The sequence below is a fragment of the Mollisia scopiformis genome (genome assembly GCF_001500285.1).
Source record: "Mollisia scopiformis unplaced genomic scaffold LY89scaffold_2, whole genome shotgun sequence".
NCBI lineage: Eukaryota > Fungi > Ascomycota > Leotiomycetes > Helotiales > Mollisiaceae > Mollisia > Mollisia scopiformis.
The window spans coordinates 619,944-646,540 of NW_017263582.1; the positions used below are offsets into that span (position 1 = coordinate 619,944).

At 48.5% G+C, this 26,597-nt stretch overlaps 9 protein-coding genes across 9 annotated transcripts; 4 read left to right on the top strand and 5 right to left on the bottom strand.

The window, feature by feature from the left end:
* Window positions 1-157: 157 nt before the first annotated feature.
* On the top strand, window positions 158-3,406 carry LY89DRAFT_169006 (uncharacterized protein). Its single transcript, XM_018205555.1, has 6 exons — window positions 158-234; window positions 294-422; window positions 472-651; window positions 705-936; window positions 981-1,076; window positions 1,127-3,406. Exons 2-6 carry the CDS (start codon window positions 323-325, stop codon window positions 3,276-3,278), a joined length of 2,760 nt encoding a protein of 919 aa, XP_018077500.1. The 5' UTR covers window positions 158-234; window positions 294-322; the 3' UTR covers window positions 3,279-3,406.
* Window positions 3,407-3,941: 535 nt separating this feature from the next.
* On the bottom strand, window positions 3,942-4,164 carry LY89DRAFT_727921 (uncharacterized protein; the record flags this gene model as incomplete). Its single annotated transcript, XM_018219210.1, has 2 exons — window positions 3,942-4,096; window positions 4,152-4,164. The coding sequence occupies 2 exons, from the start codon at window positions 4,162-4,164 to the stop codon at window positions 3,942-3,944; spliced, it is 168 nt and encodes a 55-aa protein (XP_018077501.1).
* Window positions 4,165-4,877: 713 nt separating this feature from the next.
* Window positions 4,878-6,785, top strand: LY89DRAFT_727922 (uncharacterized protein; the record flags this gene model as incomplete). The annotated part of the gene is made up of 3 exons (XM_018219211.1): window positions 4,878-4,949; window positions 5,007-5,030; window positions 5,151-6,785. The coding sequence occupies 3 exons, from the start codon at window positions 4,878-4,880 to the stop codon at window positions 6,783-6,785; spliced, it is 1,731 nt and encodes a 576-aa protein (XP_018077502.1).
* Window positions 6,786-7,739: 954 nt separating this feature from the next.
* LY89DRAFT_679953 (uncharacterized protein) lies at window positions 7,740-9,147 on the bottom strand. The gene is made up of 2 exons (XM_018213975.1): window positions 8,742-9,147; window positions 7,740-8,695 (listed from the first exon to the last, which is right to left on the bottom strand). The coding sequence occupies exons 1-2, from the start codon at window positions 8,841-8,843 to the stop codon at window positions 7,904-7,906; spliced, it is 894 nt and encodes a 297-aa protein (XP_018077503.1). The 5' UTR covers window positions 8,844-9,147; the 3' UTR covers window positions 7,740-7,903.
* A 97-nt stretch (window positions 9,148-9,244) lies between these two features.
* On the top strand, window positions 9,245-10,200 carry LY89DRAFT_679954 (uncharacterized protein; the record flags this gene model as incomplete). The annotated part of the gene is given in 3 exon segments (XM_018213976.1): window positions 9,245-10,001; window positions 10,052-10,055; window positions 10,069-10,200. Coding segments are annotated over 3 exon segments (395 nt in total), but the record flags the coding sequence as incomplete, so codon positions are not given.
* A 480-nt stretch (window positions 10,201-10,680) lies between these two features.
* Window positions 10,681-12,551, bottom strand: LY89DRAFT_679956 (uncharacterized protein). The gene is made up of 3 exons (XM_018213977.1): window positions 12,297-12,551; window positions 11,521-12,244; window positions 10,681-11,472 (listed from the first exon to the last, which is right to left on the bottom strand). The coding sequence occupies exons 1-3, from the start codon at window positions 12,403-12,405 to the stop codon at window positions 10,704-10,706; spliced, it is 1,602 nt and encodes a 533-aa protein (XP_018077505.1). The 5' UTR covers window positions 12,406-12,551; the 3' UTR covers window positions 10,681-10,703.
* Window positions 12,552-14,044: 1,493 nt separating this feature from the next.
* On the bottom strand, window positions 14,045-15,242 carry LY89DRAFT_663614 (uncharacterized protein; the record flags this gene model as incomplete). Its single annotated transcript, XM_018212716.1, has 2 exons — window positions 14,045-14,631; window positions 14,681-15,242. The coding sequence occupies 2 exons, from the start codon at window positions 15,240-15,242 to the stop codon at window positions 14,045-14,047; spliced, it is 1,149 nt and encodes a 382-aa protein (XP_018077506.1).
* A 423-nt stretch (window positions 15,243-15,665) lies between these two features.
* On the top strand, window positions 15,666-18,098 carry LY89DRAFT_679957 (Rh-like protein/ammonium transporter). The gene is made up of 8 exons (XM_018213978.1): window positions 15,666-15,949; window positions 16,019-16,171; window positions 16,232-16,401; window positions 16,458-16,644; window positions 16,727-17,140; window positions 17,190-17,347; window positions 17,437-17,499; window positions 17,571-18,098. Exons 1-8 carry the CDS (start codon window positions 15,845-15,847, stop codon window positions 17,986-17,988), a joined length of 1,668 nt encoding a protein of 555 aa, XP_018077507.1. The 5' UTR covers window positions 15,666-15,844; the 3' UTR covers window positions 17,989-18,098.
* Window positions 18,099-19,582: 1,484 nt separating this feature from the next.
* Window positions 19,583-25,245, bottom strand: LY89DRAFT_573742 (uncharacterized protein; the record flags this gene model as incomplete). Its single annotated transcript, XM_018208699.1, has 5 exons — window positions 19,583-24,029; window positions 24,090-24,407; window positions 24,464-24,560; window positions 24,681-24,709; window positions 24,812-25,245. The coding sequence occupies 5 exons, from the start codon at window positions 25,243-25,245 to the stop codon at window positions 19,583-19,585; spliced, it is 5,325 nt and encodes a 1,774-aa protein (XP_018077508.1).
* Between the last annotated feature and the right edge of the window lie 1,352 nt (window positions 25,246-26,597).

Below are 26,597 nucleotides of genomic sequence, written 5' to 3' on the forward strand. Positions count from 1 at the left end.
AAACGACATTGAATCGCAAAAGGTAAAGCTCTTGGAAAGAGAAGCTACCATCGAATCTCAAAAGGCAGACCTGGCAAAGCAGGGAACTCGAATTCAATCTCAGAATGTAGAGCTTCAACAATTACGGACTACTAACCAGGAGGTCGAAACCCTCCGAGAGAGAAACACGCTTCTGACGGAGAGTCAAACGAAGCTTTTTGAGCAGCATAGGAAGCTTAAGGAGCAGGCATCTAAGTATGCTAATCATGCAAACGAAGTTGTGAAAGCTCAAAAATGGTTGAAAGACGAAGCAGAAAAGATCCGTGCGAAAACTGACCACGCAATGGCCGTTTGGAAGCATCATGAGCAAGCAACAGTGAAGCTTGAAGGTGCGCTAAAGGATTCGAAGGAGCTCCGCCTTGCGGTGCAGAACTTTGACGAGGGTAAGTCTGCTGAATGTTTTAATATCTCCATCTAACTCACAACGCACAGTATCAAAGCAGAAGCAGGACCTGATCACTGTCAATAGTAAGTTACTGGCAGATAAAGAGCTTTGTGAGCAGAACTTGAAAGCACTTGAGACGCAACTTCAAGAAGCCAAATTACAGCATTCGAATGAGCAGGCATCACTGGCAGCTGAAATAGCCGATTTACATGCCGACGCCAAGCAGAGTAAGGGGTCCTAGCATTTAATAATCCTTTGAGCATTCCCTAATGGCTTCCAGATCTCAAGAGCTACCAACTCCTCCAAAATGAACTCAATGAACGTCTGACTGAGCTACAAAGAGAGAAGCATAACAGCGAAAAACTCCTCAAGAACCTTGATGAACAGACTGCGAAATGGGGTCAGCTCCTTGAGCTTGCTAAACAGATCCCAAAGGACACTGCCGAGGTCCTCAACGGCGAGGATGGCAAGCTTGCGACAATTCTCAGCTCGAAGAACACAACCCAAGAGAAGTATGAAAATCTGATTCAATCACTACCCGCTGACCTGTCCTTAGGATTGAAGAGATGACTTCCATGATCGAGGAGCTTGTGAACTGTGAACGAGAACTCCCTCCAACACTTGTGAAGCTGGTTGAGGACGTCGCTCTGAGGTAATATTACACTAAGCTAAAGTACGAGATATCTTCTAACACCGAAGCAGGCTTGAAGGAGAGAAGCAGCTCTCAGATGGGAATGGCAATATCCTTAGAGACACCGCTGCTACTATTTCCCAGGAATTGCAGGAGGGTCTAAATCAACTGAGACTTGATAAAGAGGCCGAGATCCGCCTCAAAAGCAAGATTGCGGAGCTGGAACAAGTCCGAGAGAGCTTGAACGCTGACAAGAGTGCTCGAGATACTGAGGTCGACAATTTATTACGACAGCTTAACGAAACAGAACGAGAACTTTCCAGCTGTCGTAGTGACTTGAGCAACAAGACTAACGAGTTAACTGTTGCCCTCAACGCTCCTCGAGACGATCCAGTACTGCAAAGTAAGATCTCTGAACTGGAGAAGATCAACAATCTACTCGACGACGAAACAAAGAAGATGAGCCAAGAACTTTCAAAGGCCAAGGAAGAGTTATCCTCCATCCGAAAGACCGCTGCAAACAAAGAGGAAGAGAAGAATGTGTTAGCTCAAACATTGATCAGCGCGCAACAAACCATCAAGAATTTCGAGCAAGAAATGGCTAAAACTTTGGCTCTCAAGGACGAAGAACACAAGAAGAAGTATCAGGATCTCGCTAGGAACGGAGAATCTCAAAAGGCGACCATCAAGATGAAACTTGAAGCTGAAGTCAAGACTCTTGAATCTCGAGTGACTGAGAGGAACACCGAGATCGATTCTCTGAAGGAACAGCTTCAACGTCTTCCGTCGGAGGCAAATCAGCGTACCGCAGATTTAGAGGCTGAAGTAGCTTCATACAAAGAACAGATCCTGCAGCTCATTCCTCAATTAAAGCGTCTAGAGCAAGATAAGCCGAGCAATTGGGACTCTGTCGGGTTCTCGGGCGAATTGAGATCGGCTCAGAATGAGCTTGCAGACCTTCGTCTCCTGTTTCAATCTGCCACCACTGAGACGACAAGAATTTTGGAAGTCGCGACTAAGGAGCAGAGAGCCATCGAAGATGCCTTGCGCAGATTCGATGAGTCGCAGAAGAAGATATCAGCAGGAGCAGCTTCGCAGTCGTTAGAACAGCCCAACTTAAATGCTCGTGATGGAATATCACGCTCTGACAGACGCCTGGACTCATCTTCGATCATGCTAAGTTCAAGCAGAATCTCAGGTCCAAAGCACACGAAATTCGCCTCGACCGAAGACGACGCGGGAGAGAAGTTTTGGACTCCAACTTTACTCCCTAGAGGACCAGTGGAGCGACTTGGTGGAGCCTCAATACATTCCGTACAACAACAGAACCATGCACTCGATTCGCATGCTCTTCGAGTTGCCCCTCGTAAGAACAACTGGATTGAGAGTTCAACACGCTTCGCAAACAAGCCAGACATTAACACTCTGCAACCTCCTGGCAAGAATCACGATTCTGATATGCTTCAAGTCACTGCAGACAGGACTCCGATTAGCTATGAGAGTAGCCCCTTATCAGATCTAAGTTCTATGTTTGATGATTTTGGATCTACAAACGATCAAGTCGAGGTACACAAGGAATATGAGACAAGAAGCAAGAGAGATAACGGCCTCGCTGCTCCCCGATCAGCATTTGCACAACAGACAGTTCTAGACCTTACTCAGCAAAGTAGTTCTATCGGCGAGATTCAGGGCAGTAATCATCAACCAACTCATTCAGTCATGGCCAAGGCCAATGCTCTTTCCCATGCTGAAGAGTCCCATCGGCGACGCAACGCACAATTACCAAAGTCCGCGTTGAAGAAGCCGATCAGAAGTAGCGATATACTTCCCCAGCCGAGTATGGCTAGCGAAGGACGAGGCGACAGTGCTCGAGAAACTGGCTTCAGAAATAACAAGACCATGGGACCGCCACAACGTACTGATCGTCCTCTCGTTAACTTCAAGGGGGTCGTATCTGGCAATTCTGCGCGCTCAATGACCTCAGTTGGCCGAGAATCATCCTCTGCTCTCACATATGGCACTTCTGATGCTAGTCACTTTTTCGACCTCCAACATTCTCCACCAATGGATGCGCCGAAGAGAAATAGAAGCAAGAGACTAGCCTCCGCCCGTCTTGAGTCTGACAAGACAAAGGTGTCGAGGATCAGTTTCCCAAGCAGATTGTCGTCGCAAAGTGTCATTGCAGATTCCCAGGCCGACTCTCAAGATAGTGAATACAATTAGAGCGTCTCCATACATTCAATGCCACTTTACAGCGACAGTTTGAATGTCATTGTTCCTAGAGACACTCTCAAACCGACCAAAAGCATTGCTAAGAGGGCCAATTGCTAGCATACGGATGTGCAAGGCAATTTTGGACGTTGATTTATTGTATGGCATACTAGCAAACAGAAATTATTGCAAGGAGGTGTCGCTCTGTATTCAACGATTCTAGGGGAATATTTGCTGTCGAGCACCATAGCTTCATTGTATTTATGCTTACAATCCTGCGTCGAGGAAAATAGCTACCATCGTAAAACTACAAATCCCCACAATCTTGTTCCAGCCCGATCTGAACGCCAGTGCTTGAATCGTGATATTGTAGACCGCTAGATACCATTGCAATAATGTACAGCAGCCTCGCTCTAAAGTCTCGACACCTCGTGAGCGGGAAATCCACGCAGGTAATGACATGAGGCAGAAGTTGTTGGATATGAAAATTCGAGCCATTCATAGCGTTATCGACCTCCTCGTTTTTGCTCTAGGAACAAAACCTTCTTTCGTACTATGAGGAGCAGGAGTCAGCCCAAAGTTAAAAGAATGACCACTAAGTGTGCAATCCTCTCCCATTCCACCTCGTGTGTCCCTGCTCCAGAGATTCCCACCAGACTCTAATCACCCACGCATTCATTTCCCATTGTAAGAGGTTATGAAGTCGAACGTACCGACAGGATCGTATTTCAGCATACTGAGAGGTCTGTGTAGACGAGGTCGTATCATGGTCTTGTAGTATCCGGTCAAGGCCATTGATACAAGGCGCACTGCTATGGTGCGGGATTTGGCTGCACGATATTAGCTTCTCGGGGAGATTTTAATCATGATTTGACCTCAGCATACCCTTTTTCGCCATTGTTGGGCAGACGTTCAAGATCGTCTTGAAGTGGTGCTTGCACAATTGCTTCGTGAGTTGATCGAAGCTTAAAAAAAGTGTGGATGCCTCGTTTCGTCTGAGGCACCAATACTTTGTGTAACACCACCACGTGACTCGAAGTGATGTTCAGGGGTCAGTCTCTCTAGACGAACAAAGCATCGGGAGGATTTCGAAGATTCGATCGATGAATCCTCAAATGCAAGTCATGTCTGGCCATAATACTGGGACTCCCGGCACGTTAATTGATCCTACTCGGGCAGATTCTTGCAACGCCTCAGCCGCACCGGCCGAACTCAACTCAGCTCTTGCTCGAGTTCTTCGCCAAGCCTAGAGAAGACTTTCCGCCCCCAGGGAGGACTTCTCCCAGCGGACAGGGTGATCATGGGTAAGTATGGTTCTATAATTGGCCATGTTTACGAGAGCACGTTTTCAGCCTTACGGACAAGGGAGTGGCAAAATCATTATCTTAGGTCGTCAATTTCTTATTGCTCCGATCCACCATTCATACATCTGTCAGACCGGACTGACTTCGAGAATACGACCTCGTCAGCATTTATTCGTCGTTCATTTTTGGGAGATCTTCAGCTGAAGGGTTTCTCTGCTTCCAACTTTTTACTTTGGGAAAGTGATGTGATGGCTCTATGCGGAAATTGATGTGTTGCTACTTACCTACCCTTGAGGAGTGATTGACGATGAGTACGCGGGAGCTGAACAGGAAACGGGCGAAAAGACCGAAAGTAAAGACAGGCTGCCAGACCTGTAAGGTGCGTATAAATGCGGCCTAATTACTCTCACGTCATCTTGACTGACTTCTTCCATAGATACGTCGTGTCAAGTGTGATGAGGTGGGTTCCCATGTCTTTTTCGCTCGTCTCTTCTCACGATCTGTCGCGTGTCTCGAACCTTCAATCCATTCTCGCTGTTTCATCTTGTGTCTCGAATTATATCGCTGAGTCTGTGTACAGACTAGACCTGAGTGTCTTCGATGCCAGAAGTTCGGACGAGGCTATTGCGATGGCTACGAAAGTGCGAAGCCAGAAGCCCCTGAAAGGAAAGCGATCCTACCAAAGGCCGTCTCGATCATCCACAAGCCATCACCGAAAAGAGATCCCGTCATTCAAGTGTTCAAGAATCAAGACGAGTTCTCTTGCTTTCGACTGTACTGCGAAGAAGTTGCACCGCAGCTTTCTTACTCTAATCGCTCAGTCTGGCATCAACTCCTTCTCCAGGCAGGTCAGCACCAACCTTTCATTCGGCATGCTATCATAGCCATTGGTGCCTTGAACAGGTCCATGAGACCTTTGGAAGACCTCAGAACAAGCCCAGCACCTGCGACGAGAAAACCAAAAAGTCCACCGGTCGCCTCAGATGGTCTAATCACGACAGGAATGGATGCTTTCGCTCTCGAGCATTACGGCAAGTTTCTTCAAGGGGCGAAGTCGAACATAACTGTGACGAAAGTTCAGGGAAGGAGGATGGCGATGATAGCTTGTCTGCTTGTTGTTTGCATCGAGAATATGCAGTTTCATTACGAAAATGCGTTGAGTCATGCGCATAAAGGGCTTCTCCTCCTCGACGAGTTGAGAGACAGTACACCCGGAACCCGAGAACCAGATGGATTGTCCTCTCCAGTTCCGGACGCTGTCGAGGATGAGTTGGTGCAGCAATTCAATCGGATGGAACTACAAGTCATGGCAATGTACGATGCTCGCTCGGGACACGAGCATCGAAAGCTTAAGCAAGAAGGCTACCTGTCTGTCAAAGACATGCCACAGCGGTTCACGAGCCTTGAACAGGCACGGCTATACCTTGATCTCATCATGAGACGGACATTTCACTTCATGGCTTCAGCGCTGGCTGATGATCAGTCGGCCTACCTTCGATTCGGAGACTACACTCCTGATTCGACGTCTGATAAGGGCTCACCGAGTCCTAACCCACCGATAGACATATCATCATGGCTACGGAATGCTCCTGATGAGCTCTCAGTCGAGCAAGAGATATACGCGGCAGAAAATCGTCGCTGGGCACAAGCCTACGAGCCTATCTTCCGCGCCGCTTCACAGAACCTGGATCGCATCGAATCAGTCTACGCTCTGTTGCTAAAACTCCAGTCTCTGGCGATCACGGTGCGTTGTGCGGGTCATCTGTCCAAGACGGAACTCGTGTACGACGACTTCATGCCAGAATTCAAGCAGATTGTCAGCTTATCGAAGACTTTGCTCACGCACCCGCACGCCGATAAGTTCTTCTCGGAAGGGAAGTTCTGCTTCGATATGGGACTCATCTACCCGTTAATGACGCCTGCGATGAGCTGTCGGGATCGAATACTGAGAAGAGAAGCTATCTCCTTGCTTGGGATCCGGCCGTGGAGAGAAGCGCAATGGAGCTCTGAACCTTCGGTGGATGTCGCGACTTTCTTAATGGATATTGAAGAGGAGGGGATCGAGGCGGAATACATCCCTGAGTGGGCGAGAGCGAGGCTTAGTGGCGTGGACGCGGATATGGAGGCGAAGAGCTTGAGGTTGCAATGCATCCGTGGTGTTGGTAAGCATGCTGTTCATAAGGAGCAGACGAGGCATTATGATGCTTTTCAATGAGGAGTTATTGTTCATGTCGATTATCTTTAGAAATGGCTATGAGAGGAAACATGTCCTCAGAACAGAGCAGGCAATGAAGGGCTTTGATGAACCGGGTCTTGAACCTGATGTTCGCATTAGTTTGCTCCCTCAATGTTCGGGTTAATGTCATACAATCTAGTTCTTGTAATGTCCCAAGACCGAAACTCAATAATAACTGAATCCTCACAGTATTTACGTCCACAATCTACGGTAATAATATGACCTCCCTAACATCCCACAACTTTAACGCACAAATTTATCCCGCTCTCAAGTATCCAAAGTCCCAAATCTTTCCCCTAGTTACGAATCTAACTTCCGGAAACTAAACCGAGAAGTGAAACTAGGTCCAACATTGACCTCCATTAGCAATCTTCCCACTGCTAGCTCGAGCTACATTTGCCAACTCGGTGTCTGCTTGCCTAGCGGGCATTGGACTTTTGTTGCGGATCACCAGGGATACCGTTGATCCTGCCAGAAGCTCCTCTTGGTGCAGGGAAAGAAGGGGCAGTGGGCGGACTTGACGAGCGTTTCTGGGCTACTAAGCTTGGCTCTGATCAGAGTACCTCGATTTGCAGGAAGTTGACATTCCAGGATTTCAATGCCAATCGAGTCCTCGACTTCTTGTTCTCGCGAATCATCAACAGATTGATAATGGCTCTATATGTAGTGTCAGGGGTTTATCAATGACCAGGTAGAGTGGAGAGGAGGCATCGGAATGGAGAGAGGTAGAAGAGAAGGCAGGATATTTGTCGAGAACAGTTTGAATTTATTGGGCGAGAGTCAGAGACATTGAGATCGTATCTGCAATAGGTATTAAGATGTTTGTTGTATTGCCGAACAGTGTGAGTGGGAGGTCGCGATTCTTGGAGGCGCATGTGGGGAACCCAGGTATTGAAGATTCAATTCAAGATTGTCTGTGACCTTCATCGAGGTCTCGCAGCTGAAAGTGTAGCAAGCGAAAGGAGACATTTCAGAATCGAGAATGTCCGCCCACCAATTGAATTTTCTGATACCAATACATCCATTGTCCGGGAGGTACAACGAAAGAATCCAGTGTGCAAAGTCCGACATCATAACTCCATAATTCCATCCAAAACTCATATAAACCCCGTCCAAGGAGCACCAACGACCTTCCCTTTGCCATCAAACCGCACACCTTCCTCTCTTAACAATTTCCTCTTCTTACCATCATGCAACCCCTCTTCCCCCTTCCTCCCCCAGCTACCATGAAAGCCTCCCAACCCACCACCACTTGCTAGGACTCGATGACAAGGAACATCTGGCGCGAAAGGATTGTTCCTTAATGCGTTGCCGACAGCTCGAGGTGCAGAAGAGAGATGTTCTGCCATGGCGCCATAGGTCGTGTATTTACCCCTCGGGACTTGGCATAGTGTTGTCAGGACCTTCTTCTGGAATGAGGTCTTGTCTGAGAGAGCGATTTTTTTGAGCCAGGGTGTGAAATCTTCTTTCTCCTCTTGCAGTTTCTTAGGTTTCTTGTCTTTGAAATACGGGGATTTGTCCTCCTCCTTCTCTTCTGAATTCGAAGATTCTTCCTCCTTTTTCATTCTCTTTGCAACAGCTTCATCGTCTTGTTCTTCTCGCTTCCTTTTCGACGGACTTCCATCACTCTTTCCAACCTTCCCACTGCCCTTTCCACTCATACCCTTCCCTTTTCCTCTCAGTTCCAAGCTCCTATTATTCAACTCCACGAGATTCGTCTCACCAGACCAGATCTTTTGTCCTAGGTCAATACTATCTCGAAGTTGCTGCTCAGACATATTTTTATAAGCTGGAGAGTTTATTTTTTGCATCCATGGGACGTCGATTCCGACGACGGAGTCGAGGATTATGCGTGCGAAACAATGGTCGACGTGGACGGGCCATTTGGGCTGTGAGGATGTTAGCTAAAAAGGGAAGATGGAAGAGTTTCAATACTTGAGAAGGAGATTTTGACGTTGCTGCCTCGGGAAGGTTATTTTGGAACATATGTTTCCAGTCATTCTGGAGTTGTTCTAGGCTAGGGGATTGCGAGGCCATGCTGCGATATCGTCCCTTAAGGACCCGTATTTAAATGGTATGCTCCCAGCTCAATGAATTAGTACTTAGTTGAAGATTGAGCCTTGGGTCTTAAGAAGTGGCGATGGAATCGTTGCTTCAAGTCGCGTCGAAGGCAAAAACGTGACGCGAAACAGTCACGAGAGTCGTGAGGTCATTTATTGCTTTTGAAGCAGCCAATCTTGAGGATCTGTAGCTATTTGGTAGGTCAAAAGGCGTTCCTTAAACAGTTTGATCACAATTTTTTTGGCCGAGACTTCGAATTCACATTATGCACAAAGCCTTGTATTCGAGAAAGATACAGAGAAAGAGGGCATCTCGAAGTCGTTTTCATGTAGGCCGAAAATTAGCCTTAGCCGAGAGCATCGCTTATTCACCAATCGCCCCAGTCCTTCTTTCGAAAGCCAGGAGAAGAAAAAATTTATTTCAGCTACTTATGTTTGTCTTCAGATTTGTTCTTTTCAAGAATTGAGCCTTCTAATCAAGAAACCTTGGACTTTGAAGCTTGATTGTTTTCTGCAGATAAAATTCAAGATGGCCAGAGATTGGCTAGGACTGGGGAATGGAAGCGCTCCGCGGGCCAACATTGAATGACCATCACGGCATAGTACAAAGTCCAGCGGTGTACGTGCAGATCCAGTCCTATGTTGGTATCTGCCTAAGAAGGATTCGAGGCCATACTGTGAGGCTGTTCAACCTTCATGGCATCTATAAATCGCCACTTTCTTTATTCTTTGGCTCTGAGCTGGAACACTTGGCTTTGCAACAGCTTGAAGATCGCACAGTGTGACTTGGCAAGAATGGCAAGCATCTCGTTGAGCGTGGCCTTCCTGTGTGCACAGGGCGAGTCATTCTTTACACCGCCCCCGCTTCCACTTCCACCTCCGCCATTCGGCTATCTCCCGCCACATCCACCGCCCTATCGGGGAGCTCCCGTTACGTATTCAAGTCCATATGTAATCCACAGCCCGGCATATGTGTATCCACAACCGTACCAGGTACTCCAGAGAGTACAAACGGTTCAGACAATTCAGACCGTCGAGGTCATCCAGACTATCCGGCCATTTCAACCTGTACAAATGGTCCAGGCTCTCCAAACTGTTCAAACAACGAGTCAGGTTCAGCAAACATATCGTTATCCTTCGTAAGTAAGCCCGAGTCTTTGAGAGCTGGTCGATAATTGAAAGACTGCTTACAATGTCTTCAGATACTCGATGCGGCCCATGCAACCTTACGGCTTCCCACAATGGGCATATGATTTGTATGGCCCGCACTATTAAACGTATATGTAAGGCGAAGAAGACGATGGATGGACTAGCCAGGTCTCGATGGGAAGTGGTTCGAGATTGGTCGTGTAGCTAGTATATAGTTGTGAGCAATCAAGATCAACTAATCGTTAAGTGTTAAAGACTTCACGCCCATGAAGTCTCCTTTGATCTGCGAAATGCCGAACAGTTAACAGAAGACAGTGGAATAAAGTGCTTTCTTACATCTAATCAGAGAAAGAAGTTGTAGCCGAGAAATGCAAGATAGTATAGTATTGCTGACAGGAAATTAGGAAGCTGCATAGAAAGAAATTGAAGAGCCTTGGGAATGGTATAAAAGTTAGGCGCTTGCTATTAGGCTAGACTATTATCATTTTCAAGACTGTAGAGATGTTCGAACACCTTCGCTTCGATTCTCGATATTCCCGAAGTTTTCTTGGCATGCGGGCCGAGCCGTTGCCAATGGGAGCTTCCATCCTGCACACCACCATGAGTCCTCGAGTGCAGGAATATTCTCCCTCCGTGCCATCACCATGGCCATAACTTGGCTCTGTCTCCCTTCATCCCCAAAGCTCTTTCACTTTGCACTATTCTCCGGCTTCGCGATGAAAGTCGATTCACCCTCAAGTTCCGAAGGTCTCGTTTCCAACTCATGCCTAGCATCCTCCTGAACTAACAGCTCTGCAGGAGGTTGCTGCTCTTTCATATATAGATCCACTACTACTTTATCTGAGCCAGGCTGCCAGGTCGGTGATGCTATTGAATGTCGAAGTTGTCGTTTTCGCTTGAGATACCAGACAAGCGATCCTGCAACGATACCCAAAACGGCGACACCTCCTACTATGCCACCAACTACCGGTCCTGTCTTGCTGGTATGTGATGCAGGTGCTGAAGATGAGGAAGTTGTGCTGCTGCCAGAACTCGTGGAATTTCCACTGTCCGTGGTACTCGTTTGGAAAATATCAGCCAATTTGGGGTCGACCCACGACGCAGGATATCTGTTGTTGGTACTGTAAAACTGCTTAACCACGTCCGGTGCCTCATATTCAGCTGCTGATGCATTGTAGCTATCAGTCCAGAACAGCTCCGTCATATCGAATATCTGCATGCCATTCGTCCACGGATCGAACCAATTCGCAGGGAGTTGATCTTGATCTGGTATCCCTCCAATGGAGATCATTTGGCGGTTCCCAATAACCGAGCAGGTGTGAAGCGCTCGCCAAATTGTTGCTGTGACGTTAGTTTCGATCCATTGGAATGCGGGCATAGTCAAGATGTAGACTTTGGACAGGGTGAGATTCGTGGCGGCCGTTTGAGAGACACCGGTGGTACCCCCGAAGACAAAACTATCGTTACAGTCAGATCAGTTGTTGTAAGATAGATTTGAGCCTTACATTTCATAACTTGAGTTCGCTGAGGCATTATTCCCAGCGCCGACGGAACAAAAATTAATCCGATTCAACGGTGGACTTGTGGTCTGCTGTGGATTGAACAAAGTATTGGACTGAATGTCGTAGACCAAGACTCTGTCTAGTCCAGCAAGAGCGTCTGTACTCGTGGGATCGCCATTGGTTGGCCATGTTCCACCAAAGAACAGAACCACGCCCTGTTGTCCAAAGCTAGGTATATACTGACCACGCCCAGATATATAGTACTTTTGTGACAGCGATATCGATTGGTTGGTCCACGATCCATTCGCAAAGTTATAGGAGAGCAGCTGACTCAATCCCCAGTTATCTGAGTTGCTGTATCCACCTAGGATATAATGATTTGTCGGCGATGTCGCTGTAAGAGCCCCAGCTACGACTTCGCTGAAGGGAAATGATGCCGTGGAACCAATTGCCTGTAAATCCCAATCTGCGGTGCCATTGTCTTTTGGTGTGAATGCCCAGAGCTGAGTCTGCTGACTCGAGTTGGTCCATCCAGTTGCCGATGATGCCCCAAGGGGATACGCAGAGCCGCCTAAGGAGTACAACAGATTTGATTGTGGATCGTGATATAGATCTGGCTGCCGCATTGGCGCTATCACAGTCGACTTCTCTGTTACAACGTATGATGCCTCGTTTATCAAACTCGTGTTAAAATCTTTCGATAGATCAATCGCGATCGTTTGATAATCTGCATATTGTGAGTTTCTTGGCTGAATAACGAAAACGGTTGGATCATGTACTTGGACCATCCCCAGCTGTTTCACTTCCAAATGCAACTATCTGACCTCCATCAATATACAACCAATTACTCAGCACAGTAGCTAGGACAGTGAGCATACGCAAAGTCATGAATTTCAGACCAGATCCTCACAGCTTTGCCAGAACCAGGACGCGAAGTCTATGGGCAGGAAAGTCGGGCTTGTTGCGATAACACGATTGACCTGAAGACCCAGTCCTACCAGCAATAAACATAGTCTCGCAAAATAAATCATCTCAACGAATATAAACGGAAGCAATGCAGATTCGACATCAAGACAAGGAAAGTATTGAGGAAATGGACGAAATGAAGGAACAAGAACCTCGGACAGAAACAGAGCAGGTCGTGAGGTTTCAAGGCAGGCGGTAACTTTATTATTAACCATCTCTGCTGCGCCACTCGAAAACCAACATTTCACGGAGCGCTTATGAAGGAAGACCTGCAGATACTTGAAACCCGGATTGTGTTACAACACATTGGTTGATATCTTCGTGTATATACGATAGCGAGCGGCTCAGCAGAGAGACTTTCACTCCTCATCTACTACGAAGGCGGCACTGAATTTGACCTATTATTAAGCGAGCTTTTGAGAGAATACTTATCGGCCTTCAAAAGCTATAATAATTGCTACTCCAATTATTATCGCCATATTTTCTTATAGTCGCAAATTTGACCTATTGCTTCAAAATTACAGTTAATTAGTTGCGAAATTAGAACCTTGTCATTATCAAAGTTAGGGAATTAAAATGGAGCCTTTTTGGGGTTCCCCGCTTCTGAGCTCAGCTTTAGAAAATGGGTCAAATTCAATGATCACCGGCATCACGTGCTAGCATGTCACCTGCTTATCACGTGCTCCACGATAAGATGGACGGTGAGTCGATTCTTTCAATGGCGCCCAGCGAATGCAGAGCATAGCAGTGGAGAAGTCGATCACAGGTAGTAGAGTGTCTGCCGATATTGTAAGATAGATGTTGGCTCAAGTCGACCATGTCTTGGGGATCTCACCTATGAATTTCCTGCAGGATATGCATGGCCGGAAAGACCTATGGTGATTAACCTGACAAGTTCCTATCTTCCAAAGGAGTTACCGCTGGACTAGATTGCTGTCATTCCCGGTCGTCTCAAACTGATTATTCGAGGGTTTTGTATAACGTCTAGAATAGTCCAGCAGTTGCCAAAGTTTCGTCGTCGCCCGCAGCCTCAGGCTCTGCATGCCTGCCGCTTCCCGTTTAGGCAGTAAAAGTACCATATTACATACAAGAAACTTCAGCTCGCTCATCCTTGTATCTATGACCAACCGCAGCTTCTTTCACTTCGCTTTTCTTTTCTTTTGATTCTCCTTCAATTATTAAATCCTCCATAGCCCCAGTCTCAACGACTTTGTCCTCCCACTCCTCTGCTGTCGCCGAATGCCGCGACGCCCCTCGATGAGCCTTCACATCGACTCAATCTACCTCTCTGCTTCTTTCTTTTCAAATCCAACCACCCGTCAATACTCTGACCCGTTCTAATGTTGGGTAGAAACATCACACCCTTCACTCGCTTCTTTTCACCAGAAGAATCGCTCATGGATGTCTATTTGCAATGTGCAAAAGCGTAACCCCTTTTCAGAGCATTCCATCTTCTGCCGCGCGCAAGCAATCAGAATTGGTCATAAGTTTTATGGCCCATTCGTCGTCTTGAACATTCATTTCAGCCAATTTCATGGTGAGACTCAACTCAGCGTTGCTTTCATTGCCGTTTGATTTTAGGAACCACTGCGGAGACGGAAGGCTTGATGTGCTTGTTGCGAAGCTTCAGATAATCCTTGTCTAGAAAAGGTATTCCGTCAAGAGATTTCGTACGAAAGTCATTCATAGACTTCTCGAGACTCTGCGTTTTCTTCCAAGAATCTTCGCTACTGCTGCTACTCGGTTTCCTGGCTGTGTGTCCCGATTTCATGGCCTTCTTCGCTTTTTGCATTAGGTCGCGACCAACAGACGCAGCAACAGGTGCGAATAGACCTTGCCTGCCGGTACCATGAGACTGGATGCCGAGGCCGGGTCCATCGTAAACAAGTGGAGATTGTGGTAGCCTTGGCCCCTCCCCTTCGTTGCTCTTCACCACTGCGGCCATCTCGACCAAAAGAATGTCAGGATTGGCCTGTTTGTTCATATCATCTGGCAGAGGATCTTGCAGTTGGATCCCAAATTTCCCCAGGAAGTGTGCGTGGATTTTATTCAGCATTTCGTTTGTGGGATCGTAAAAAGACATCCATGACTTTTGTACGAAAGAGTAGGCTTGCTGCATCTTCCGGTTTCGTGTTCTGCCTACGAGTTCTGAAACTATTAGCTTGTAAATTCTCATTTGAAGAACCTGGTATCGAACCTTGGAAGTCTTGCGGCAAATTGTTGTTATTATCATTAGGTTTATACCTTACAACCACATAGCGAGATGTGTTTCGAAATATTCTGTCCCACTCGAACACCAGCGCAATGAACATCCAGTTTATAGCTTTCGCTACATCTACTCCTGATGCACCCTCGAAGAAGTCATGTCCGTACCAAACCGTCCAATTTCTATGAAAGTCCTTTGCAAACTTCTTGCATGTTGGGGGTATCGCACAGTCATATTTCCAACATGCAATGGCGAGGCTGAGAAGCTCTTCAAATCCAGATTCCGGGTCACGATCGCTGATGCTGAGCGCAGGCAGATCGCCATCGTCGTCTTTGCTTGGAATAGAGCTGATTATAATCTTCAGTGCGTCTTCTGTTACGCCGTCGTGTAATTCTACTCTTGAAGATGCAGTTATTTGGTCTCTTTTGACTTGGCGCCATAGAGATCCAGAGTACTCTGCCACGTCATTTGCGTCTGCGGCGAGCCAGTGCCATTCCCCATTTCGAGCCCCTTCTCTCTGTATCCAGAAGTCGTGTGGTCTAGGGCTGCTCATTGTTCGTCATCGCCTTGAACAATGCGCGAGGAAAAAAGAGGATAAAAAATATGACGAAAAGAGTTCCATGGATCATCTGGTGGTATTACACAGTCTGGTGGAAATTCGAAAGACTCGTGAGCACTCTCTGCTCACAGCCACACGATGGCTTTGCGCTTTGACTCGGCATACGACGAATGCCAGCGAACATTTCAGGAGCCTGCTGCACTGGATAGGAGATAGAAATTTGATTGGCCTTTTGTTGTTATTTTAAGCCTCTTTATAGCATTCAACCGGTACGTTCCGGGGTCGTCTTTTATTGACTGGCTGCGGTTCGGAACGCCTCACGAGAAGCAATAAGCGCTGATTCGCAACGCCCCGCGGTGTCACCTAAAAGCATGGCGTAGCCCCAGCAAAGTTGCTGTACGTGGAGATTGGATTGGACAACCAGATTTGGGGCAGTCAACACCCACCCTTTCGGTGAGTGGTTTAGGCGCTATGTGCATATGTTTATTAGCGATTGTCTGAGATTCTTAGTCTATAAGAGATCGTATGCTCTTTCCACATCGACGAGTCGGTGCCATTCTACATTGGTAGAGACCCATCTTGTCCGTTATACGAATATGCCACGAGATTTTGAATTCACTTTGCCTGTTGCTTTCAATGATACTACACTTAATATCTCAGCGCAGGCTTTCAAAGCCAGTAATCCAAATGACTTCTATTCCGTAAGTACCACACGCTTGGAGACGAGGTGGCAACTTTGGATGTCTCTGCTAACTACGGCGTCTACCAAGGGTGGTGATTTGGCGTGGATGATAGTAGCAAGTGCTCTTGTACTACTCATGGTTCCGGGTCTTGGACTGTTCTACTCCGGGATATCTGAAAGATGCTCAGCGCTGTCAATGATGTGGCTGTCCATGATGACTACATCTCTCATTGGTGTGCAGGTAAGTTTTCGATTGAAGCAAAACAATCTCCAAGTCTCGTAGTTAACAATCGACATTTAGTGGTTTCTTTGGGGTTATTCCATTACATTTTCAGGGCCACATAATCTGTGGGGAGGATCTTATGATATCACACTAAGCAACGACATTTCCATCCCTTGGAACACAGGACCTGGACCTAAGATTCCTCAACTCCTCCATTGCTTTTACCAAGGCATGTTTGCCTGCTTTACGTTCGTGGTCCCTCGCTTGGAATTCATTCCAATGCTCGCTAACATACTACGAATAGCGGGGCTGTGGTCAGTGGTGCCGCTGTTCGTAAAGGGCGACCCCTTTTCTTCTTGGTTTTCATCTTTATCTGGGCAACGCTCGTCTATGATCCGATTGCGAGATCTTCATGGAACCCAGTTGGATGGTCAAATTATTGGAAAGGAAATGGTGGAGTTTTCGATTTTGCGGGTGGAACGGTTGTCCATGTAAGCTCCTTTCCGAGGCAGGACTTTTCGAGCAATCTTCGCACATAAGTTGATCATCATTGCTGACCACCAATGCGTATAGATAGTTTCCGCAACCACATCAGCTGTCTACTCGATATTCTGCAAATGGAGGCGACAAATCTTCCGTCTCAAACCACGTTTGTCCAAGGCAGACGAAGCTCTCCTCAATAGAGACTTCAAACCACACAATGTCGTCAACGTCGTTCTAGGTACGGCTCTCCTGTGGATAGGCTGGTTCGGATTCAACGGCGGATCAGCACTTGGAGCCAATCTTCGTGGGGTCTCTGCTTGCGTCTCGACTCATCTTGCAGCTTGTGCAGGTGGAGTCATGGGATCCTTACTCGATTACGTTGCCTCATTCAAGAAAGACGAAAGAACTGGACAATTTACAGATAATGCTGGCAAGTTCTCCATTGTTGGTTTTTGCAATGGCGCCGTAGCGGGACTGGTCGCGGTCACGCCTGCTGCTGGATATGTAAGTACGCTTCTTGGAAACTATGACTTGCAGCTGGCTGATAGCCTAGATCCCATACTGGTCTGGTCCGATCTTTGGTATTGTGGGTAGTATCTTTGTCGCTTCTTTTCAGAGTATCAGTAAACGCTATTTTGATACGAATGATATCTTTGTTGTGCATGGAGTGGCGGGTTGGGTTGGGATGTTGCTGACTGCTGGACTTGCTCGGTATGCACTCTCTCTCTATCTCTTCATGAAAGACCATAGAATGTTTTCAATGAACTCCACTGAGAACTCGAGCGCTAATGTTCTATCAGGCCAGATATTGCCGCTCTCGATGGCTACAGCGTCATCATCAATCACGGCTGGGAGCAACTTGGGTATGTTCCTCCTTAACTTACTTCCAACTCCACAACTTCATATGTCTTGTCCCTCTCTAACTCTTACGTAGAATTCAAATCTCAGACGCCCTAGTAGGCATGTGCTGGTCAGGCCTAATATCCTTCCTCATCCTCCTCGTCATGGAAGCCATCGTCCTCTCCTTCCGCCACCTATTCTCCATCCCCGAACCCGCCTTCCAACTAATCCTCGATCGAGACATCCTAATCGACCACGAGATCGACGATGCGTATTCTTTTGACTTTGTCGCTGCGAATGCGTTGTTGCTTAGGATGAGCAAGGAAAGAGAATTGGGTAGTATGGTTGCGACGAGGAATTATGGGCAGGTGGTGGGAAGTGGTGGTGGGGTTATTGGGGAGTTGCCCGGGAGTGAGAGGGAGAGGGCTTTTGTTAGTGGTGGGGAGGATACGAGTGTGATTGAAGGGGTGGAGGAGGAGGATGATTTGCGTAGTGATGCTAGTAGTCGGTGATGAGCTAGGGTGGAATAGCAACAGACCGAAAAGATCATCGTGAAGTTCTATTTTTGAAGAACATCAAAATAATGACGAGAAAGAAGAAAATAAATACTGCAATATGGCTCTTAATTCTTAACACAAAGAGATTTGCACACGAGTGAAAAAACTAATCTAACTAAACTATCGGCCGGAGGTTATGTTATGGACACGAATCCCCCTCCCAGCCTCTTCAAAGAAGTCTTGCAGCTATTGCAGGAGATTGCAGAATTACCAGAAAGAAACATCTCCAACCTAAGATCTCACCTCAAATTTCAAATGATTGTCTACGACCCTACCACGTGCAACCCACCAACGCTAACCCAATCCAGCCTCCCTCTCCACTTTTTTTCTCCGTCCATGATAAATTTAAATAAGCAATATTTCTCTCGGCTGTAACGGTCACAAAGCGAGAAGACCTCTACATCCCAGAACTTCTCACCCATCTCATCCCTTCCGGGGTACTACCCGCGGTGCCCAGTTCGAACATGGCGGTGGCTCCCCACTCGTGCAGGTAACTCACGATCGCTGGACTCAGGGGCCTTGAGCAATGAAGAATACTTCTCGAGGGAGGCTTCACTCTGCAGAGAGATCTTCACCGTGGTGTGGCGGTATTGGATTACACTTGCGCGGTGGTTTGGGTGTGGTGTTTGGGTTGAGTGTCGACTTAAATTTTTTTTTTTGGCAACTTTTTTTTTGTTTTTGAATGTGCGGTGTTTAAGCGAGATTTTCGGTTAAGGGTGGATCTGCTTTCCTCCTGGAGCTGTCAATATTTTCTGCGCGAGGTCTCTTCGCATTAATTCTGAGAAGTCTTAAATCGAGTAGGCTCCTCCTTGTTGGGCAGTCTTCACAAACGTTTTGCTCATAATTTTTTTATCAGAAATGTCTAGTCTACCATGTTATAGATTAATCCAAGCTACGATATTCACATGTCACATCTTCACCAGACAAACATCTCAGTCACATTAACCAATCTTGCACAAATCTGCGGGCATCAAAGGAGATCGTCATTATGCAACCTAGATAATAGCAGAAGAAACCATCAAAAGGCCAGCCGTGAGGCGAGAAATATAGTGAAGCTTTTTCCATCTTGGTTTTCTGTCCTCCTCCGATCCTTCGCCCATATTATCACACAAGAGTTCCCCGCATCCGTCATCCACCTCCCTCTTCATCATCATGCAAACATGCCGCCAAAAAACGAAGCAAATCAAAATCAAATAAGAGCATGAAAAAGAAACGCCATCATATAATTTGTGTGTTCAAAATTCAAAGGATTGTAAGAAGTAGAATACATAGAATGAATTGAAGAGGCTCGCCCGCCTAAAACATCGGTTCAAAAATGGTTTCGTAAATTTCGTAAGCTTGAAGGTGGTGGCTCTTCCGCTCGACAAGCCTGGGTCTTTCACACCCTTAAATGCAGAATATGGTGCTTCCTTTGTTTGTTTGTTGGATGGAAGTGGAGAGAAGAGAAGTAAAGGGTATCGAATGAGAGAACCAGAAATGAGGATGACGCCAATGATATATGCGAATGATGATGTATAATGTGAAGTAGCGGAATCGTAATTGGTGGACTTTAGATCATGCCCCCTTCCATGTCGCGCATCGCTGCTGCGACATCGCGAGGATGTCGTTCTGTGGTATTGCCTGTCGAGACAGAGTTGACTGAAGGAGGACCAGGTCTACTCCAAGAGTTTGGTACACTCTCGTATGGGCTTATCTCCTGCACTGGAGGACTTCTCGTCCTGTCTAGCTGGGGTGGAGGACCGTTTCTTCCACGACTAGCACTTCGGAGGCGCTCAGTGGCTCTCGAGAAGCGTCCTGCCATGGTCTTATCATTCTCACTGCGACCACGGCTGTGGCTGACCGACGAGGTACGCGCGAATGCTGGTTGAGGTGGAGACATCTCAGCTTGGGTTGGAGCAGGTACGACTTTCTCGTCATCGTCCATGACAATCTCAATGACACCAGAACCCAAAGAGACGCCGGACCCTTGTGAGACACCGGAAACCATTGAATTAGTGTTTGGAGTGCTGCCAGGTCGATATAGTGGTGCTGGCGGCGGTGGAGGAGGCATGGCCAGATGCTGTAGTTCTTTCAAGATCGGTGGTACTGGTGGGGGAGGTGGTGGGGGAGGAGTGAGATTGTCATTCGAAGGATTGAGAGGTTGTTTGCTAGCTTCGATAGTCTCGTCGATACCACTCAGGATTTCCGGTCTGGAAATTGTATAGACTGGACTATTGCCCCGTGCTTCGTATCCAAGGGTTCCGGGTTGAGACTCTCCTGGGATGATCTTTCGCGGAGAAGCCAATGGAGACCCACGCATGTTGTTAGGATCTTGAGTCTTTCTTCTATTGCTTGGAGGAAGAGCAGCGTGGAAAGCTGGATGAGTGGGCAGCCCAGCGGGCAAAGGCTGACTTTTCTTATATGGCTCTTCGGGAATAGGAGCTGACGCTGAACGAGGGGGCACGCGTCTTGGAGCACTAGAGTAAGTAGTCTTTGGCAGTGGGCCAAGAGTGTCCAGGTTGTCGTTGTACGCCAGTGCTGCCGCATTCAGACTTCCCCATGAGGGAGGTGCTGGTGGAGCTGCCTCATATCGTTCGGGAATTTGAGGCACTTCAGGAATATCCTTTCCATCTGGGTCATACTTAGGATGCCTCATTGCTCTTGGCGTAGCAGGTAGACCAATTTGAGGAGTCGTGGTACTGTTTTGCTTGAGATATGACTCAGAGGTATTGAGATTCGCAGGTGATGTTGTTTGACTTCGAGAAGGCTGTTTTGCAGCTGGATATGTCGATGATCTCAGGAATTCCGGAGACGGCTCGCCACGATACGAAACGGGCGAGAGTCTGCTAAGCTCTTCCGGGTGTACAATTGGTGGTGCAGATGGTCGTCGAGCCAATGACTTTCGTCGCTCTTCAAGATCTCGCGCAGCTTGTTCTCTCTTGATGGTACGTTCATCCTTCATCTGGTTGGCTTCTCCAAATTTCTGGTCAGATATTGATCGAGTGTGGGGTGGACGTTCACGCTTTGGATGCGGTGATGCTTCGCCACCACGTGTCCTGCTGCTCTCTCGTTCCCCGGGTCTTCGACTCGACGAACGTTCACGACGTCTTTCTGGAGAAGGACTGTCACGGACTGTACTTGTTCCACGAGGCTTTCTCTCCCTCATTCGACTCGTGCTTCGGTGGCGGGATCTGAAGCGTTGCTGATCTTCATGAGCTCTCCTTAGGTCTTCGTCGTCATCGTTATCTTGATAGAACTTAGCTTGAGGGGACATTGGCAGAGGAGACGACGGCGAGCGCATGACAGAGCCTTCTCGACCGGCGCTCCTACCTCTCGAGGTATCGATAACCATGAGACGACCGTCTGGGCTTGGTCGTCGACTGTTGTTGCGACTTGGAGCTCTGCTACCGGCTCTGCTACCTGCTTGACGGCGTGCAGGTGGATCTGGAGATACACGACGAACTCGGCTCGATGATCTTACAGAGCCAACTCTAGACTGACTCTGATTTCTTGTCCTCCGTCCATTATCTGAAGATGCCACATCATTCTCATTGTAGCCAATAGCTCCGAGACCTCTTAGATCTTCAGGAGACATAGGCACCGGCGAGGTTGGTGAGCGCTTAGCGGGTTTGATGTAGCGACCTGCAGTTCGTCCACGATCTTCGGATGCATCACGAGCTTTAGGTTTGCGACTGCGGCTACGGTCACGTTTCGAATTGTCGTTTCGCTCCCGGCTGCTTGGTCGTCGTTGCTTGTCAGCATGGTGCTGCGCAGCCTCGAGACTGCTGATGTACTGATCTATGCTCCGGCCAGTGACCATAGGACTTGCGTCTCCACGACTCCTGTAACTGCGTTCACTTTGCATTGGGCTTCGAGCAGGTCCAGCGGTGGAGAATGAGTCCATTGAGTCAGCAATGGAGCGTGCTGTGTCTGGCCGGTACTTCGATGATGTTGCCGAAGGCTCTGGTGAAGTCATGTAATCGCCCGTGATGATAGATTCCATTGGGGGCCACTGAATCTGAAGACCATCCGGCTTACGATCGCGAGATCCATTGCGCTTCCGAGCATCTCGTTTCAGCTTTGTAAAAGAGTCTGGCGAGGGCGACGGTAGAGGATTGGCAGTCCTCTTGTTCTTCTCCATCATTGGACTGGCAGTAGCGGCGCGACCAATTGGTACATACGTTGCTGAGCTAAGTTGCATCGTCTCAGGCTGTGAAACAAATTTGTCGTGAGCTCTAGCTTGACGTGCGCCCTTCTCCAAGTCAGATCCAGAGTCGCCAGGTGTGGGCAATCTCGCGGGTTCCTGCACTCTAAGAGGGAGAACGTCCGTCGGCATCTCTCCGATCGAAGGAAGTCTTTGCCTCGAGAATCCACCTGGTGTTGCTGTTCGAGCAGATGCTGGTGTATTGTAGACACTCCGATGGCTGGGTCTAAGGAAGGCCGTGTTCGCATTGTCGCCGCCGGGAGACAGTGCAGACTCAGCTATCGGAGTTACTCCGCCACCAAGAGGGGTTTTCTCATTTTCTCCCAGCCCAAAGAACTTTGATTTGCCAGCTTTATCCCCGAAAGAAGTAATGAGCTTCAAAGCAGAAGTCTTTGCGATGCTGCGTTGAGGACCTCGTGCTCCTGGAGGTGATAGTGGAGGGCTGAGAAGTTCAGGGATGGACTGCGTGAATGTAAGGGCTTGAGCACTTGGAGATGCCCAAGGTTCAGATGATTCTGAACCAGTGCAGGAAAAGCATCGAATGGCCAACTGTTGTTGGCTATGCTGAACAGCCCATTCACCCCACTTCCTGATGAGCTCTGCTTGTCTGGACCAATCGTGGGGGAACACAAGACAGGTAAGAATCAAAGCTTCCATGTACCGCTTGTGTGATACGTAGATCTCGATTGCATCGTTCTGATCACCCATACCAATCATGATTGTTGCGGCAGTGTGTACATCTCCCTTTTCAAGAAGTCTTTGCACATATGCCCGTGCAACTTTTGTCTGAGAAGCATGCCCGCCAATTCCGCTCAAGGCAAGTAACATCCAGTCGGAAGAGGTCATGGACTCTGAGCTGGTTGCCATGATGTCTGTGTCGATGTCACCGAGCCATTTGGTCAAGAGGACTCTGTTGGGTGATCCTAAAGTATGGCGGTTCAACTCATCTTGAACTAAATCTTGCGCCTCCCCATCCCAGCCGAAGATTGTGCTTAGCATTTGGCGGCGGAGGTCATCGTTCGTTAGATGCGTATTGTCTAAGACCTGAGGATGGCGGTAAGGAATGTCGCTCAGCCTAGCTTTGGTGTACGTGAAAAGATCAATGACTTTGCTGCTGTCCTGATCCGGACTTCGAAGGACCTCCTGGCGTAAGCGAGAGCCCCGTGGTCGAGATCTGCCGGAGGTATGCGACGCTGAGCTGACACTGCTCTGAGAGAAACTGTCACGAGAGGCAACTGAGGGCTCGCGAGAGTGTAAGGTAGACCCTATGGACATCGTAGTAGCCTCGCTCATGTTGGTCCGTGAAGCTATTGAGGTGTGCTTGGGATAGTCACGGTATTCTCTATGTCGTGACCCGGCAGATGATCGAGAGGTCGTAGAGGCACGACTCCTCGTTGATACAGGGCTGAGAGTACCTGATCGGTCAGGCGGCTCAGCCCGCTCTGCTTCAAGTTTGTCCATTTCCCTGGCAATTCTGGCCAGAGGCGACATGTGATCCTCGTCGCTCTCGGAAACATCGATATTGATCGGTACCGAGGACAACTCACTTCCTGATACAGAGGCTGAGGCATCTTGTTTTTTCTGTTCCTCTATGGAAACGGGTGGCGAAGGGGGCAGTAAATTGGCCGGATGCTGCACATTAGCCACCAACTGAGGAGGAGAGTTGAGATCGAACTGCTGCGCCGTGTTGTTGCGACCCAATGTGAAAAGGGTCGCTCCCGGCCCATAGAGAGCAAGCCCCTTAACGTGCTCGAGAGTTGGAACGGATTCATAGGTAACGTGCTTCGTGCGAACATCCCAGGACGACGTCTCCCTAAGTGGCTGTGTCAGTACTGCCTTGCTAAGCGCGCGCGTTGATTCATGCACAACTCACCCTTCCGAAAATTGGACGATCCGCCCATTTTTCGACCAACCTAACCAGTTTGGACCGGATTGAAAACTTTCTCCTCCTGATCGTTTCAACACTCTGACGACTTTGGCCGTGTCACTGCTGGTCGGCGATTTTGCCACACTCCATACCCGGAGGTCTCCGTCACTCGTCTGCGTTGCCAACATATCTGATTTTTGACGGGAAGAAGAGGCATGCCATGCTAAAGAGACAATGGGCGATGGTCCTCGAGATGTAGTTAGATTGTGAAGAATGGTAAATCGTGGTTGCAGAGCTGCAATGAGTAGTGAACCATTCGAGAAGCTGGAAATCATTAGGACCAGACATTCGCAAGATGGACACATCTGGAAAGAACGTACCCAATGGCATAAGTTCTACAATCTGCTGCTGGTGCCAGAGCTGTAATTGGAATTTGGTCGATCGTTCTTGCCGAAATGTGCTCTGATGTGGTCGGTTCTGATGCAGAATTAGCACGATTCCTCTAGAGTATACAAGCGCGCAAGAACTCTCTCAGGATGATCTCCCAAGCATTCGACTACTGAAGAATATTAAAACTAAAGGCAAAAATTGACTCACCAAATAGAATCACATTGCCTTGCGACTTTCTGGATGTTAGTGCAAATTCATAAAAGTAGCCAGTTAGTTGGACTCACGTTTCCTAGAGAAGGTCAGCATAAAACACAGAGTCTTTCAATCTTTAAATAAACATACCAAATGCAACATTCCCATTCCGCATCCACGCTGCCACCGTAAGATTCTCATACGAGGCAAAACGGGCAAGCTCATCCCCAGTCATGCAATCCCACACAATGGCCGTCTGCCCAGCATCATAACTGACCACCAATCGTCCCGCGCCTCTGTCGCTGACATTGTCCACCGCGAGCAATTGGATCTCTTCCGTATGTCTCGAGAAGCGGCGCTCAATCGTCAGAGTATCATGGTGAGCGCAGACAACCGAGTTTCCCTGCGCGTATAGAAACAGAGAGGCCGTCGCCGCGCACGGCTCGAAGTTTCGAGCCACCTCTGTCGGCGGCAGCGTCGACGTGATCTCTGCCAGCGTTGCTAGTCTCGAATGTCCTTTCGAAGACTGCCCTGAGCTCATCGACATCGCGCGATGCCGCGAATAGTGTCCGGCCGACATGGCGACGGTGTTGACCTCGTTCTCGTAGTCTGCAAGAAGAGGAAAGTTAGTTGGAGAGTTCGCATCATGAGTCTGTTTCTTTCCACACTGTATGGCTACGGCAGTGCTCAGAATTAATTCCTGGGATGGGGACGCCCGAACTGTTTTGTACAAAGCAAATAAAGGTCTTACCAGAGTAGAAGGTCTCTTGCTGCCCCACCAGCGGTTGTAGTCCTGCGGTCCACACCCAATTCTCTCAATTGTCACATGGAGTTGCTGGAGCACCGTTCTTATATACGGAGAGGGTAGCGAGAGGACTGTCGTGAGCCCCGAACAGACAGCGTTTCTGTGTACTTCTGGCAGTCACGGTGCACGACAATGGGATCGAGTGATAGCAGAGCGAAGAGAAGGAAGGGTTCAGAAGCAACGGCGGAGTACAAGGAGTACAGCAGAGAAGAATCAGTCTGAGTCGCACGGGACCTCGTGGAAGTAACGAGACATGGACCAAGTAGTCGAGGTAGAACGACACTCGGCTCGTGGCTAGACCCAACGAGATGACTAGGACGGCTTTTCTGGCGCTTGCGGGATTGTATTGGGCTTGGGGTCCAAGGGGGGGGCAAAAAAGACGAGATCTCAGAGGAAGGGAGTGGAAGACGGCCCCTAAGGAACGTATATGGCTTCATCAAGTCCGAGAGCGTTGAAGAGCAAGGCGCCTAATGGAAAGACAGTTTTAGAACGCAAGCATGGGATCTCAAGCGAATCCGGCTCAATCGTGACGACCAGGTTCCGAGAGCCACCTGCACGCTTCTGGACCCTGGTGTTGAGCCTAGGACGGGGGTGAGAGGAGGGGCATTGGAGGAAGGCGGATGGTGCTTCGAGGAGCTATGCAGGAGGAGTGGCTCAAATTCAATGCGAGATGGCTCATCAGACGGAGCTTCCATGGCATTAGATTGCTCAGAAGAGGCCTGGTTGGCATATTGGGGATCTGATATTGGCCGCTTGTTCTCATCACGCGGGTCCCAGGGTGACGGTGGAGAGCCGGCGAGCCCAAATAATTGGTGAGGCGGTCTGATTGCGGCAATCCGAGCAACACTGGATGCTCTGCTCTGCTCTGTCTGGATGGGCTTCAACCACTCTGGGCGAGGCTGTGGGCGGTGATCCGTGAGAGAGTGATGCGGTTCGCAGGCCACGGTTGGAGGTCGTTGACGGGGATTCGGGGTGGGGCAGCGAGAAGCATAGCATAGCATGGGATGGGCATTGTTCAGATTGTTAGGCGTAGGCGGGGCAGCACGATAGGCCCAGCGAGCGAGACTTCAGTCCCTTCACTTTGCTGCTTTCACCACTTTCACCAGACTCTGCTGCTCTCGACCACT

What these genes read in the sequence shown, in the direction of transcription:
- LY89DRAFT_169006 (XM_018205555.1), top strand. Translation starts at nt 323, where the DNA reads ATGGCCGTTTGGAAGCATCATGAGCAAGCAACAGTGAAGCTTGAAGGT. An exon ending in GGTGCAGAACTTTGACGAGG is followed by an intron (nt 423 to 471) that starts GTAAGTCTGCTG and finishes CACAACGCACAG; the next exon opens with TATCAAAGCAGAAGCAGGAC. An exon ending in AAGAACACAACCCAAGAGAA is followed by an intron (nt 937 to 980) that starts GTATGAAAATCT and finishes ACCTGTCCTTAG; the next exon opens with GATTGAAGAGATGACTTCCA.
- LY89DRAFT_679956 (XM_018213977.1), bottom strand. Translation starts at nt 12,405, where the DNA reads ATGACTTTGCGTATGCTCACTGTCCTAGCTACTGTGCTGAGTAATTGG. An exon ending in AACAGCTGGGGATGGTCCAA is followed by an intron (nt 12,245 to 12,296) that starts GTACATGATCCA and finishes CACAATATGCAG; the next exon opens with ATTATCAAACGATCGCGATT. An exon ending in GCGAACTCAAGTTATGAAAT is followed by an intron (nt 11,473 to 11,520) that starts GTAAGGCTCAAA and finishes CTGTAACGATAG; the next exon opens with TTTTGTCTTCGGGGGTACCA.
- LY89DRAFT_679953 (XM_018213975.1), bottom strand. Translation starts at nt 8,843, where the DNA reads ATGGCCTCGCAATCCCCTAGCCTAGAACAACTCCAGAATGACTGGAAA. An exon ending in CGTCAAAATCTCCTTCTCAA is followed by an intron (nt 8,696 to 8,741) that starts GTATTGAAACTC and finishes ACATCCTCACAG; the next exon opens with CCCAAATGGCCCGTCCACGT.
- LY89DRAFT_679957 (XM_018213978.1), top strand. Translation starts at nt 15,845, where the DNA reads ATGCCACGAGATTTTGAATTCACTTTGCCTGTTGCTTTCAATGATACT. An exon ending in ATCCAAATGACTTCTATTCC is followed by an intron (nt 15,950 to 16,018) that starts GTAAGTACCACA and finishes GCGTCTACCAAG; the next exon opens with GGTGGTGATTTGGCGTGGAT. An exon ending in TCACGCCTGCTGCTGGATAT is followed by an intron (nt 17,141 to 17,189) that starts GTAAGTACGCTT and finishes CTGATAGCCTAG; the next exon opens with ATCCCATACTGGTCTGGTCC.